The sequence below is a fragment of the Podarcis pityusensis genome (assembly GCF_964106645.2).
Source record: "Podarcis pityusensis genome assembly, chromosome: 5".
Classification (NCBI taxonomy): domain Eukaryota; kingdom Metazoa; phylum Chordata; class Lepidosauria; order Squamata; family Lacertidae; genus Podarcis; species Podarcis pityusensis.
In genome coordinates, this window is record NC_138032.1 from 22,497,855 (window position 1) to 22,513,721 (window position 15,867).

General features: G+C 44.0%; 1 protein-coding gene across 2 annotated transcripts in view; it reads right to left on the reverse strand.

Moving 5' to 3' along the window:
* Nucleotides 1-15,642, reverse strand: part of ARHGEF26 (Rho guanine nucleotide exchange factor 26) — a 70,954-nt gene extending 55,312 nt beyond the window's left edge. Inside the window, exons 1-5 of one of the 2 annotated variants that reach the window (XM_081007906.1) lie at nt 15,449-15,642; nt 14,417-14,563; nt 12,273-13,386; nt 8,932-8,971; nt 3,962-4,107 (exon numbers count right to left, since the gene is read on the reverse strand). In XM_081007906.1, coding sequence (XP_080864032.1) covers nt 3,962-4,107; nt 8,932-8,971; nt 12,273-13,337 — 1,251 coding nt within the window. In that variant the 5' untranslated portion in view covers nt 13,338-13,386; nt 14,417-14,563; nt 15,449-15,642. The remainder of the gene's footprint in view (nt 1-3,961; nt 4,108-8,931; nt 8,972-12,272; nt 13,387-14,416; nt 14,564-15,448) is intronic. The other variant, XM_081007905.1, reaches the window with a different exon arrangement.
* Nucleotides 15,643-15,867: the final 225 nt, after the last annotated feature.

Sequence of the window (15,867 nt, forward strand, 5' to 3'; positions counted from 1 at the left end):
GAGTGGCGAAACCCAGAAGTAACCCGTTCCGTTACTTCCAGGTCGCCGTGGAACACAACCTGAAAACACTCAACCTGAAGCACATTTAACCCAAGGTATGACTGTAGACACAATTTCATCAACACATGCCGTGCCTTGGGACATAACCCACAGACTCTGAGTGTTAGCTGAATTCAATCCACTGAAAAGGAGTGGGTGCTTAAATGGTTATTTTTAGACTTATGAAAAGAACTGAGTTTGCCAGTGTATTACAACACACGTTTACTCAAAATTAAGTTCCACTGAGTCCACTGGTGCTCCTAGGAAATTCGGTATAGAATTGCAGTCCAGTCACAGGAATGCAGTACACATTTTAGTTCTGTTTATAATCTAGCCCAGTGGGTTCCTTTCAACTTAATACTGTGGAGTATTTTCACTTCCACATTTCCAGTGTAAGTATCACACACAGTTCTCTCTAGCTCAACTGGTCGAATGAAGCTATTAACGTTCAGCATCATTTAAAAACATTCTAATATATTTTCCCCTTCACTTCCCATATAGACTCATGTAATCTCTCATACACAAGTTATCCTCCATTTATTGCATACTGTGAATGGGGCATAGTAGCATTTATTAGTTCTCCAGTTATAGCCACAGAACTGTAAACAATGAGCGCTTTAAAAAGTGGGGTGGGGAGGGAACGCTTTAACTGTATCATGTCTCAGAGGCCTCGGAATTGTTTTCAAAAGACTTTCTGTTCCCATCCAATGCTGCTTTTTCCATCAAGTCAATTAAGTAGAGAGAAGCAAACAGCTAGATTAAACATATTGCATGAAAACAGCAGCACAGTGGTAAAACATGTGAAGAGATTTGGGTTCAAGTGGTCAGCCTCCACCCACACAACCCTGTCCATACTTTGAGATTGGGGAAATGTCCTTTTCTGTAGCGGCACCACACCTCTAGAATGCTAGCCATGTGCAGTGTATTTACACAGGTTTTGATATTTTATTGTTGTAGCTGTACTGCATTGTATTTTAACTGGAAACACACACACACACCTCACTTAAAGGCAACACTAAACTATTTTAAATAAAGACACATCTGCTCATAACTAGGGTGAGGTCCTAATTTCAGTAGATTCCCCTCCTCCATACGCAGGCCTCATGCCGTACATCTTGTTCCTATTAAGCCCCTTGATGTTTTTTGGAGGAAGTGCGTTAATTATGCTACTGTAGTAGAGAACGGACTATAAAGATCTGTTCCAGAAGCAGAAGTCCACTTGCAGTTCTTAGGATCCCAAAAAATATTTACCTTTGCACACATGCACACAAATGATTTGCATATCGTAAGTTGTTTTCCACTAACTTTTATTCAGAGTAGACCCACTGAAACGAATGGACCCAATGTTTTCATCGCAACATTTTCATAGAATTGTAGAATTTTGAGTTGGAAGGGACATTAAGGGTCATCTAGTCCAACCCCTTGCAATGTAGGAATCTCAACTAAAGCATCCATGGCAGATGGCCATCCAACATCTCCTTGAAACCCTCCAATGAAGCAGTGTTTGCCACCTCCCAAGGGAGTCTGTTCCACTGTCGAACAGCTCTTACCGTCAAAAAGTTCTTGCTGATGTTGCATCAGAATTTCCTTTCTAGGAACTTGAATCCATTGGTTCAGGTCCTAGCCTCCAGAGCAGGAGAAAACAAGCTTGCTCCATCTTCCATGTGACATCATGTGATATCATATCTCCTCTCCGTCTCCTATTCTCCAGGCTAAACATATCAAACTCTCTCAACCATTCCTCATAAGGCTTGGTTTCCAGACCCCTGCTCATCTCAGTCGCTGTCCACTGTCCAGCTTGTCAATATCCTTCTTAAACTGCAGTGCCCAGAACTGGACACAGTTCTCCAGGTGTGGTCTGACCAAGGCCAGATTTTATTATGAACAGATGAGTAACAGTTTGCTTTCTCCATTCATTCACAACATTAACATGTCATTTCACAAGAGAAGTTGCCCTAACACATGGGGGTTTCCGCTCATCAGCTGATCACACAAAATCACGCGCTTTGTATTAATTGTCAATGCACAGTGCAATGCAGAGTTGAGGCTTTCCTTTCCATCTCAGTAACATAGGAGCCTTATGATCTTGCTCCAAGCAACTACACCTATTGCAGAATTTATGATCCACCAAACCAAAATGCACTCTACCAGCTGTATATAGTGCCAAACTAAGATCTCAGCAAATCTTCTGGCTTTGGTCCTTGCCTTAAAACTCTAAGAATGGCGTGCAGAGGATGGGAGAGACTTCCAGGCACCTTTTAGTCCACAAAACATGACTTGTGGGCTGTCATGTGGCTTCTTGTATCATGCACTGTGTAGGTCTGACTGTGAAACATGATATAAAATGAACCCCCCCAAGCATCACTGAATGGGTTCCCAAGTATTCATGTAATTTATCCCCGTCCGATTCCTTCCTTGAAATTCTACTATATTAAATAATTCAAATAAGACACACTAAATATAGCCATTTGCCACCATTTAAAAAACTTTGAATAGTAAACTAAGGACAATTCTTCACAGTGAGTGAAGTCGTGAACCTGTTCTTTCCTTGCATTCACTTATTTTAATAAGAAGAATAAATGCTTACTGCTAAAAGCTGTTGCAAAGTTTTAAAATCATATACAAGAAGCCAACCACAAACCTCTTGAGTGTTTAATTAAATTGCACTTGTAACCATAGCAGACTACAGTACACAAACAAAATAGAGAACTTTGACCTCTTGCAGTTTTCTTCTGCTTAACTGTTTCCTTATCTGTGAAACTGCAGGGAAGCTAATATCTCTAGCCTATCATAGGTGCAATTCTAATGCCATTATCTCAACACTGGGTTCACATATGTGGCAACCGCACATGTGTCAACCAAGGTCTTCCTCGGCACCTGCAGGGTCCCCTCCACCCCTCTGAAATTAGGCTTGAAAGAAGCCTTAGACAGTGGAATAGATTGTGGTGTGTGCTTGGTTGGGACAGAATGATGCCCACAACGTTTTCTCTAGCATGCAAATTTTCACTCAAAGAAAGTTGGCGACTTCTGCCTTAAGTGGCATGGCTGTTGCTTCAGCACGGTCAGTTCCCACGCTGCTCTAGTAATGTGGAGCCTGCCAATACCTCAGGTGATATAACATGGTTGCTTCCCATTACAGAATTCCAATCCCCATGGAATGGTCTGATGAGCAGCCACGTGAAAGCTTCTCTCCTCCTCCTCCTCCAGCAGACAGAGAAGATAAGAAAGTGACTCACCTGGTGGGGTGGAGCTGCAGAAATATTCTCCTAGCAGCACTGCAGCTTACCAGAGGGGCAAGGTGGCAAAAAGGTCAAGACCCATGTAGTCCCAACCACCCCATCCTTACACAGTGAAGCTGCTGCTGCTTTGAGGCTATTGCTATGCCTCCACTCTGGTACATACATGTATTACAAACTATGATTTGCAGAGAGCCAGTGTTTGTCTGTGCTGGCGTGTTGTGAGACCTAAATTTCCCGCAGAACGACATTAAAATAAACAAGCCTCTTTGCTTATCCTCTCCATTTTCAAGATACTTATTTTCATTAATTCTCTCCATATGGCTATTTTACTGAACATGCTCTAGGGGTTGCCCCCTTCCCTGCAATTTAAATTCCAAAGCAAAGGGATCCTGAAGTCCTAACACAGTTGGCGACTTGTGGTTTGCTTGCATAAAAAAGAAAAAAACCCATAAGGCAAACGAAATTAGGAATGCAAGTCTAGCAGCTGTACCTCTTTACCAATTACAACCATTGGGTATTAGCTGCATACCCATAAACACTTCACTTCAGGAAGTAGTTCTGAGGGCAAACAAAAAGCTATAAAATGTTGGGTTGAAAAGGACATTGGGAGATAAAAGAGACTCGCTTATAAGCACTGCTGCATTCCAGTTTGGCTTCGGGCTATTTAACATTATGACACTTACCGCAGACAACTGACTCCATGTTGATCTCAGAGGTTTGTACTGAATAACTATTTTTTCATCTGACTTCTGTTCTTTCAATTCTACCTCTTCATCAGAATCTATATCCAGAGCCTTTTCTTTGTAGTTCTGATACAACACAGCATTTTCTACAACAGCACGAAAAAGAAATTGATTTAAGGAGAGGTTCTAAGTAACATTATTATGAATATGCCTCTCAAACTCTGTGGACAAAGATAGAGGCTTGTTCAGGACAATGGGAGAGCATAGCACATATTAAAGTAACAATAGATCACTGTACCACCAAAAAGATGCCTTCCACCCGAATTCAATAATAGCCTGTGTTCTTTGTTAAGGAAAAACCAGAAACACTTTTATTATTTGAGAGCTTGCACTTAATAGAATACGAAATGTTAGGGTGAAGGACACCTGATTTAACTAGTTAATAAACTAGGCTCTGGGTGTTTCCAAGTAAGCACACAATTAAAAAGCAGGGATTTCGTTTTAAGTAAGGACTCTAGTCCTCAGGACAGTAAAGGTGGGCTTGAAACATGTGCATGCAGAGTGTGATAACATCTCAGGGAAATTCCTAGGAAACAAACTTTGATGCCACACATTTATTCTCCCCCTGCCCCACAGATGATAGTGGAAACCCCCCCCCCAAAATATATATATATATATATATGCATGATAAGCAACCTGATGTGCATTTGCTTGAGCTGAATAATTTACACAGGTTATTAACTACAGCTTTCCTTGATTTTATTTTAAATGCAGATAATATAGTAACCTAATAAAGAAAGTTAACGGTCCAATAATTTATTAATCTCATAGTAACTTGCTGCAAACCACTAGCTGCATAATCAAATGGAAAGTGTTACCATAAATGAAAACTAGCAGTTTTAAGGCCTAAGCACCTAAAATTCTCTACCAGAAAGCTGAAACTGCAAAACCTGAATTCTGGCACCAGTATATATAACAGTGGTACCTCAAGTTACAAACGCCTCAGGTTACAAATGCTTCAGGTTACAAAATCTGCTAACCTGGAAGAGTTACCTCAAGTTGAGAACTTTGCCCCAGGATGAGAACGAAAATTGTGTGCTGGCGGCACAGCAGCAGCAAGAGGCCCCATTAGCGAAAGCACGCCTCTAGTTAAGAACAGTTTCAGGTTAAGAACGGACCTCTGGAACTAATTAAGTTCGTAACTAGAGGTACCACTGTACTGAATATATTAACTTAATCTAGTTTCGTCTATTATTTCATTTATTTATTCTGACTGCAAGTTCAAAGCAGCTTTTGAGTTCTGTTTTCAAAGTATTTAAAACTTGTTCCGTTATTTTGTTAGGAGTCAAGGAGATAAGGTTGACATACAACATATTTGGGAGGGGAGGTTGCAAGAACACTGTGCCTGGAATCTATGCCACCCTTCAGAAGGAAGGGCTAGATATAAATTCAATAAACAGTAATAAAGAAGGCATTCCACTGCCCTTCATGCTGGAAGACCTCTCAGCCTTTTATCCAGCATCCCAAATGATTATGCAATAAATGCATAAGGAACCCCATTCCCCAAAGAATTTCTCCATGCATTTAAACGGAGGTACAACATAGCTGTCAACGTTTCCCTTTTTTTTAAGGGAAATTCCCTTATTCCGAATAGGATTCCTTGCAAGAAAAGGGAAAAGTTGACAGCTATGCAACTCTATAAGCTGCAAAGGAAGCCTATATGTATTATCAAGCCTCTTCCATTGAAGTGAAAGGGAAGTTTGAAAGCCACTAACCAGAGCTTCCCAATTTGAGCAAAACTGGTTAACTGCAATTTGCTGATTTGTATGCCCACACACATGCAAGAAGGGAGGAGAAAAGTGATTGCTTGCAGGCAGTGGCGGAGGGAAGCTGCTCGTGTGCCTGGGGCAGCATGCCCAGGGGCGCCACACGCTGCCCATAGGGGCAAGGGCGGGGCGAGCCGCCCAAAGGGTGGGACGCACCACGGGGCCCCCGGAGTCTGCCTGCCTCCTTCCACTCAGCTGCCCTACAGCTGGGGGAGGGGGAGGCAGCGGGCAGACCGTTTGGGCAGCGCGGAGCCTGATCGTGCCCAAGCCACCGCGTCTCTCCCAGGAAAGATACGTGGCTCAGGCGCACTGCAGGCCCCACGGTGAGTGCCACCTGGCATTTTGTCACCCCCCCAAGTGGTGACACCCGGAGTGGCCCGCACCCATCCGCACCCCCCTTCCTCCGCCCCTCCTTGCCTAAAGTTCACACATATCTTAGTTTTCAAAGCTAAAATTTGGCAGTCCAAATGAGGCCCTTACATCTAAAATACCTTAATCTGTCAATTACGATAGAACAATAACTAAAGGTACTTAATTTTATTTCTCATCTGCTTTTCCATAAAATCACCAGCAAGGCAATTTACTTGCCATAAACAGTCAATAACGGCTATAGCTCAGTGGTAGAGTATCTGCTCTGCATGTGGAACGTCTCAGGTTCAATATCCCCACATCTCCAGGTAGCTCTGAAAAGAGGGCACTTGCCTGAAACCCTGGAGAGCCACTGCCAGTTAGCGCAGCGAGGTAAACCAATTGTCTCGACTCAGCTTCCTAATCGGAAATACTGATATCAAAAAGATGCAGTATCCAGTCAAAGTTAAAATTTTCTGCACATGGAAACTTTGAGAAAACAATTAATTTTTTACTCTCTGCCTATATTCAAGGAGATAATAACAAGTTCTTATATGGCAGAACTCAGCACTACTAGCAAGAAAATGTTATTGTAAACGCCTCCTTGTGGTTTCAGATCCTTACCACTAATGAACCATTCTGGTCACAGAAGCAAGGCCTCCACCCTGTGCAACATAGAAGTTACTGCCATTGCTAACAAGAGTCAGAAGGCTTTAAACTACTGCCAATTCTCCTTTTAAATTAAAAAAAAAAATCCTCTAAGCCCATGGTTTGGTTCCAAACATCTGGTCTGCAAAAGGACTGAACTTAGCACTGGGTTTTCACACTTTCGCTGCCATCATATATTAAAGCGGAGGTGGGGAACCTCTGTCAGGGCCACAGTTCCTCATATGCAAGCTTCTGAGGGCTGCATGCCAGTGGTGAAAGCAGCCAAGTAGGTGGAGCGAGAGTTCGATTCTTACTTTTCCATAGTAGGCTACATGCCAACCACGCCAGAGGTTTCTACATTTACCTACAGCCCCTTCTCTGCATCCAGGCAAACAGGAAACATTACCCTAAATTCATTCCTGCTACTCAACAGTACTCAAGGAGAGCATGGAGCAGGACTGGTGAGAGGTGTAGCCTAGGAAGTGGGAAAGGCCTGAGGAGAGTCGCAAGGCTTGGAAGCCCACATTCAGGCCCAAGGCCTGAGGTGCCCCTATATTAAGGTGACAAAACAGCTAAAGAATAAAATACAAGAGGGAATGATGATGCCTTCTGTTCTGAGGCATAATACGGACCCACAACGGTGGGAAATTCAGAAAAGGCCACATAAAACAGTTATAAAGTTGGAAGACAAGACATGGCCAAAGAATGGAATGATACAGATTATAAAGAGAACCAAGTTCTTATTCTTGTTGTTGTTTTTAACTTTACAATGGATATCCTGAGTAAGAACAAATAAGTTTACATTAAGGCTGCAACTTAAATCCCTAAGCCACTGCAGTGGTCCCTCACCCCACAAACAGATCCACCAGTCCCCAAAACAGGGTGCTTCAGTGGCAGGGAAGCTCTGAGCCAGTTTGAGTGCCATCATTTGATGGCACTGTGACCTGATGCTACGTCAGTTCCAGGCTGCCATAGTTGAAGTAGTGTTTTGCCTGCATCCCACCCTCCGCCCTGGCTGGAGGCTGCAGGTGTGAAGGCAATCCTATGCACATTTACTTGGGAGTAAGCCTCTGTGGACTCTGTAGGAGCTATCTCTGAGTATTTTTGCATAAGATGAGAATATGTGTGTTTTCATCCATCACTGCTCTCCCTTTATTTATTTTCTTTGTTGAGTGGAGGCAGCAACTAAACTTGACCCTCTCAGTGGCCACAAACTAACTTCTTTCAGTTTCCTATGTCACGTTTCCAGCTGTTGTGCCCTTTACAGTTTAGCTTGAAAGCCACCTTAGAAATTATAAAGTGTCAGAAAATACGTATCATACATGAATATATAATGATGGAAACAGCAAATGGCTTAAAGCAGGCATGTCCAAACTCCGTTTGGGGGCACTAATCCGGCCCGCCGTTCGGTTTAATCCGGCCCCTGTGGCAGATTATTTCCTGGGATAAAATCCTAAAAAAACCCTCAACAACTCCAATCCTAAAAAAAATCTCAATGACTCCAACCTTAAAAAAAGCAACTTTGGGGTAAAATCTTAAAAAAAGGTCAACAACTTTGGTTGGCCTTATGGTCGGCCCCCACAGCCCTTCACTTCATCAAATCTGGCCCTCTTTGAAAAAAGTTTGAACACCACTGGCTTAAAGGCTCTGCCAAACAACTGACCCATTGTCCAGTAGCCCAAAAGGCATTACCAGTTGATTAACATCATAGAATGGAACATGGCATTGTTTCAAAGTAATGAGAACTGAAGCACTGCAAGAAGGAACTAGATCAAAATTGATACTGAAAGTTGAATGAGGAAAAACAGGTTGGTTGAAGTTGTGACAGAGCCAGAGTGAAATAAGCACAGGTAAAAGTTCTGAAAAGTAAACCCTCACTATGCCTAAAATTTTTGAATAGATCCAGCCCACAAACAAAAGCAAAGGCTTCAACTAAGTTTTTCTCGGAGGGAAATCCATTGAAATTAATGGCCAAGACTAAGTTAGGTCCATTAATTTCCATGGGTGTGCTCTGAGAAAAACTTAGCTGAATACCACCTGAAGTGACCAACGAATTTGCTTAAAACACACAACTCATTTGGCTCAGTTTCTTCATACATGCTTTTTTGAGGTTTCACACATTAAATTGTCCAAAAAAAGTGTTCTTACCGTCTCCATCAAAGGTCCCTTGTCCTTTTTGCATTTTCTTCTAAGATTATTTTAAAAGAGGGGAGAGAAAGGAAAAGCAAACCAGTGAAAACAAGAAGGTTCAGCAAGCAGCAAACCCCCCCCCCTAAAACTGAGTTCATTATGCTTTGCATAAAAATAAGTTCAAATAAGATACATCAAATGATTTACTTTAAGAAATGCCCCCTTCCCTTCCTGTTACAGGATGGATCATCAAGTCATGTCAGAAGTCAGCCATCTCAACAGGTCTATAATGTTTGGGAAGTTGTGGCCCTCAATTAGACCCTTTCAAGGGAAAATGTGCACACGCTCTTGCTATCTTCACTAAAATTAATAGAAATCTGAAAATGGAGGAGGTTCACGTGTACACCAGATTACATCACATGATGCATTTTAGTAATGAATTTTCTATCTCTAAATGGGATAAACTCCATTTTTAAAAAAAAAACATAGAAATATTTTCATTTAGTAAACATGCAAGTGACTTCATTTGTTTGGAACAGTCTTTAAAGTCGATGGCATTTGTCTAAGGCAGGCAAGGTTGTCTCCCATTTGCTGTAGAACAGTTTCCTCTAGTGTAGCCTTTGCATCAATCTGCTGCCCTGCATATGCCACTGGACTGCATTTCCCATCAAACCCCAGCCAGAATGGTCAAGGATGATGGGAGCTGCCTTCCAAAGTGTTTGGGGGCACCAGGCTAAGAAAGGTTGCTCTTGAGCAATGGTTTATAGATGTTTTGCTGATGGCCACTTCACAAGATAATCCACTTAAGTAGGTGTACACTAGTGTAAAAACAACCAACTATGTATATCACCATGAATGCAAAATAATTAAGTGTCCACTCTGCTACACGGAGGTGTGTTTAGATGCAGGACCCCTAATTATGGTTAGCCCTTGAGTGCTTCACTATGCAATTTTAAGGCATCCTGCAGAAATTTTAATCAAATGTTTGTTATTAAAGGTATCCAGGACCCATAAGGTAGGGTGCAAATTAAAAACATCAAAACTATGACACGTTCAGGCAATCAAAGTTTTCCGCATCATCTTAAACATTCCTTTAGCAGCATCTTAATGCATCATTATCTAGACACAATATAATTAAGCCTGAAATCTTATGACATTTACCTGGGACATAAATCCACTGTGTGATCAGACTGCAAGGCTATTACTCAAACATATTTAAAATGGGGATTAAATTAAGCATTCTACTTCAGCAAAGACATTAGAGTAAAATGACTACTATAAATGCTGCTTATGCATAACTGCTGTTTACATATGTTTAACCTAACTTTCCTCATTAGACTTCTCAATGGTTTAGCTTAGGTGCAAAAGCAGTGTTATGCAAATGCTGTCTGCATATAGAATTATTTCCTTTGTTCACATACAGAGGGATGTGGTAAGTGGGGTACAGGTGGCAAACCTGTATTCAGCGGTAAGTAATGGATGAGAAGCAGCTATTGGTTCCTGTTTCTGTATGCTTGTCTGCAGGATGGATTTAAAGGGTAAGATCATCTGGGCACATTTATGCCCTGCAATGTCCCCCAATCAACAGTTCCAAGTAGTCCTTGCCAATAAGATCAGTGCTGCCTGCTCAATCTGCACAGGCTAATGCACTGGAGAAAGAAGAGTACCTGCACCTCTCTCTCTTTTTGCAGCTTTTGGGTATGTCATTGAACTTGACCCATGTGATTCACAAACAAGTGTGACTGAAGTGCAGTTACGTAGATCATACTGCCACAGAGGAGTCCAACAAAGCAAGACCCAGTGCAGTACAATAGTCAGAGCTTCCACACTGAGCAAAAATGCCCCCCTCTCTCCCCTGCTCCAATGCCTGCTGCATTTCAGACACACACCACAAGGCCAGGAGCAGAAGGGGTTCCGGGTGACAACCAGTTTTCAATTGAATAACTAAAGCCAGCCAAGATTCGTCAACCTGTGTATGAAAAGTAAGTCACAATGGGTTTCTTAGCCAGGAGCTTCCCACCAACTTCACAAATGAAGCAGCACATCTTAATGTGCCCCTTTAAGAAATAATTTCAAAGGGTCATATTACAGCCTTGGCCCTCCAGATGTTTTGAGACTACAATTCCCATCATCCGCAACCACTGGTCCTGCTAGCTAGGGATCATGGCAGTTGTAGGCCAAAAACATCTGGAGGGCGAGGTTGAGGAAGCCTGGTCATATTACGTCAAAGAACTTCCTTGGCTTGACAGAATAGGTACTGATGCTGCAATTACACTACAGCTCAAAAGAGGATAAAAATGTTACAAAAAATCTCCCGCACTCTAAGAAGATGGCATTCATGTTTAAGTTCTGTTTGCTTTCTGTTCCTATCATCGCTGCAAAGTTGAGAACCACAACATTCAAGTGCTGGATAGATAAGACTATGCAGGAAGAAAAGGAAGTGCCCATTTGTTTCCCAGCTGGTGCCGATAAACTGAAGGCAGCTGGTAAGTTTTTGGACACATGCAGCAGCAAAACACACGAGTCACAATACAGAGCTGACCCTGGAGAACGCACTACCCCTCCTTGCCACAAAGCCTCCAACTTTCCTTTAGAATTCAATAAACCCTTCTATGGAGCGGTTTAATCTCCCATTCTGCTTCCAGCATGGATCAGTCATTCGTTCATGTGTGGGAAGGAGAGGGCAATTATTCTGTCCAGAGAGAGTTGCACCTGCCAATATTCTCCACCGTACCAATGAGCCAATATAGCTCATAGAGGGATACAAACCTGATAACCTGCTCCAACTTAACACTAAGCTGCCTTATACAGTGAGATCACTGGGCCACTTTGCTTAGTATTTTTGGTAAGGACCGGAAGCTGCTTTCAAAGAATTTTCCCCAGCCCTACCTAGAAATACCATTGACAGAAAACAGGACCTTCACACATGCTCTACACCTGAAGTATGTCCGTTTCCTGTGGAAACGTCAGATTGCATCCAATATTACTTTTATTCAGAGTAGACCCACTGAAATCAATGACCAACCTAGGTCCATTAATTTCCAAACAGAACTTAGTTGGATACAACCCGTAATTTCTGTCTGCAGACTTGCATCTTCCCTTCATGCTTGATGGTGTGTCCAACACACTAAACATCAATGCAGACTATAGGATGGATTACCACTGAATTTACCATGAGCAAGTTGCTATCTCTCACCTATATCACAGGGTTGGTATGACGTTAACACACTACTTTAAACTGCTTGAAGGGTAGCAAGGATGCAAATTTTGCGTACAAATAAAACACATTTTTTTTCCATTTTTAAAACCTACATATCATTGCAACTCATTAACAAAGCAAGTTTCATCAATTTCCTTACCTTTATTCTTCCTAAGCTAGAGAATTTCTCCTTATCTTCCACAACCACCTTCAGAACTGGCTGGGACATTCTGTTTTTTGTCTTAAAACTGGCACTGCTGTCAAAGTCAATGCCACTCACAACAGCCCGCCGATAGGAAGTAGACCTCAAACTACGTTTCAGCATCCCTGGGCTGTCCACATCCGCTTCTGCTTCTTCGCCTCCACCAGCTACCAAAGGCAACCCAAGGGTCTCCACCATGCTACGGACCTTGAGAACCCTCCTGCTTGGTTCCACATTCTGGCTATTAGCTTTGTTGGTTACTTTTATTTCAGTAGCCAAACTCTTGGGGATGATCTGCTGCTTCCCCACTTTCAACGCAGCAGGACTGTGCGTACTCAGAACCACGGGCGGCGTTTCTGCAAGCTCATTCTGATTTGACGGCAGTCTTTGGAGAGGCAGATGCTGCTGTTCCAAGGGAGCAGACAGGCAAACAGATGCCTTCTCTGAGCTTTTAGGAAGCTGGCTGGGTTGCAATGCTGAGGCGGTGGATGTGTTGTTATTTGGCGAATGCACGATTTCCGTAGGCGACAATCCAAGGCTTGATGAGAAAACAATTTGTTCCTTCTCTGGACAAAGTGCTGCTCGATTGGAAATCCTCCCTGGGTGAGCTAGCTTGCTGCTTGCTAAATTTATAGGACCACTGGCTGTAAAATTTATAGAATTATTTGAAACCATTTTCAGGACTTGGGGTGACTGGTCAGAAAGCCTAGGGGAGAGAGCCTTATGCTCCGGAAACCGAACCTTTCCATTTGGCACAGAACCAAGGCCGCAGCTGAAAAGCAAAGGGCTCCTTTGAATGGATCTGCTGTCCAGAGAAGTAATTATAGTTTCATCAGGCTGAGTTAAAGTAAACGTATCCTTGTCTTCCACGGGGAAATCTGTGAAGAGAACCCCAGTTGAGCTCTGATAAGACTGAGGCCTGGGTTTGTTCTTTGTGTGCAAATGGGTCTGGTGGGCTGACCTCCTCCTCCACAATGGTGCAATGTTGTTATTGGAAAAGTCCACTTCATTTGGGCCATCCATAACCAAGGGCGATGGTCAACCCAATACTGGGAGCGGAATGCAGACGGCCCTTTTTAACAAGAAAACAGAAGCTAGTTAAACTTCAATCCTTCAATAGCCTGATACGCACATAACACAAAACTATTACAATTAGGTATGAACCCTACCTAACATCTTAAATGTGATTTGTTTACTACCAACAAACCACAATCGGAAGCAATGGTTTGCTGTTGGCTTAGAAATATTGGTTTGTTTTAACTACGGCATAGCATTATGTCTGAATCCAGCACCCTTCCTTAACCATGGTTTGTTTGAGCAACCCAGGCACCATTTGGCTGGCAATGTGGTGAAAGTTAAAGAGGTGGAAGCATTTAAAGCAAGTGCAAGGTCCAGCTTAATTTTAAAAACCTGCAGAGTAGTGAGTTTCTTATCCTACATGTACATTAGCTGTTGAACAACAAAACAGAGGAACTATTCAATTACAGAACTAGAATGCTTGCCAAGAATAATTTAGTATAGGTGGTTGCTGCCACGGTGGTTCTAGAAAGAGAAATAAAACAGGTATAAAGTTATTGTTTTTGTTGGACCAACTTCTGTTGATGTCACACACAAGTTTTCATCAATTATACAGATAAAGAATTCTCCATCTTTCCTACATGCAAAGCCCTCCAAAGAATATTTCCTGCAATTACAGCACTCTGAATGGTATTTTATGAAGTTCTGAAGGCAGGGTGAGATTACAGCAGGCATGCAATCCGTTTCACTTTTTTCAACATGCACCTATGGCCCATAGGTGCATCTTGGGGTAAGGTGCAAGGAGGGAGTCTGCACAAGTAAAAAAACAAACAAACCAGGGCCTGGGCACATGGTGAAACAAGCAAAACTATTCCATCACTCAGCATTCCTAACCATCAACCCATTTAACACATGTGAAAATAACCCAGCAGCTGGAGGCAAATCCAGGTCATGAATTGATGACTGGGGGGAAAGGAGGGTGGAGCTACTTAAAAACTAGGGCTGGGGTCCAAAGACACACTTAAAATGTTTTTTTAAAAAAATAAATAAAAGAGCAGCAGACCACCATGAACATCAGAAACTACCTCCAAAACTCCTCCGGGTCTTTAAAAGGCTTTCCAGACACTGCAAATGAGGCTCCTATAGCCAAACAGGAGAAGTCAAAATGAAAACGGAGTGGCACAGTTCCTTAGTTCCTGCCTCAAGTTCAGGTCAAAAGCCTGATCTCCAGCCTGATAAGAAAACAAGGAAGCGCAGTGACACTTATCACACTGAATACAGGAGGAACTTCTGCAATCCAACTCCTACTGATGCATTTGGCGAAGCAAGTGCTCGCCTTTGAAAACTCACACCAAAACTAATGTGCTGGGTTTTTTTTTAAGGTTGCAGCAGCTAAGAAGCACAGTCCCCGTGCAGCCCGTTTACTAAGAAGCAAGTCCCCACACTGAGCCCCGGGCAGAAATCCTGAGTGCATGTTTGCTTGGAAATAAGCCTCACAGCATGTAATGGGCTTTCTTTCCTCCGAGTGCATATATGGAAGAGGAAAGAAAGCCCATTAAATGCCGCGAGGCTTGTTTCCATGCACGGAGTTGTCCTCCTCAAAAGTGAACCCTCAACTAAGTACCCGCCACCGGAGGCGAGGAGGGAGTTATGAGCCACTTAAGTCCCCTCAACTGGATCGTCAGGGGCTATTGGCATGAGGATTTCCTCGCGCGCTGTGATCTTTTTGAAGACTTCCGAGATGAAAGAGATCACACCTTTTTTCTAAAAAAGAAAAGAAAGGCCGCCGCGCTCTTTCACCTCCCGGGCTCTGCTGGAATTCCCACGCCTTTCTCCTCAGCTTCCATGCAGAGCCCCTGGCCCCGTTCCCACCGCCCCCTTCTCTTAGCATTCTCGCGGGCTTTGTATGTTCTTTCCCGCCCGGCTCCTGCGACCTCCCCACCGGAGTTGGGAAGAGCGGCCAACTCAACTAAGGCAAAACTTTTCTCTTCTTTTCCACAGGTACGAGAGGAGAGCGCGGGACTCCCTGCCTGCGCCACGGAGGTCCCAACCGAGCGCACGGTCCCCGCGGCGCTTTCCCGCCAAGCGCCCCACCCAAACGAAGCGCAGCCGCTCACCTCATTTCGGCGTGCGCGCGAGGCAAGGGCGCTCTCGGTCGGCGCGCCCGTCCGCCCCACCTGCAAAAACAGAAGCTCCCTCCGCGCCGTGTCTCCTTCTCCCAGGACTGAGGCGGCGAGGGAGTCCCGACGCGGAGCCACAGCTCACCGCCCGGCGGGAACTCGACCTGCCTGCCTGCCTGCCCGCCCCAGCCACCGTCCCTCCTCGCGCGCCCAGCGCCGCCGCGGTACCTTCGGCCCCCCTCCGCTGCCCTTAGCGCCGCCTCCCCGCTGCCCTTAGCGCCGCCCTCGCCGTCCGGCCGAGCGGCGAAAGGCGAAGCTGCCTCCCCGCGGGCGCACGGCCAGATGGCGCCGCGGCCGTTGCCAAGGTCCCGGCAGCAGCAGCCGCTTGGATTTGCATGCGAAGGGCTGAGCCCTGG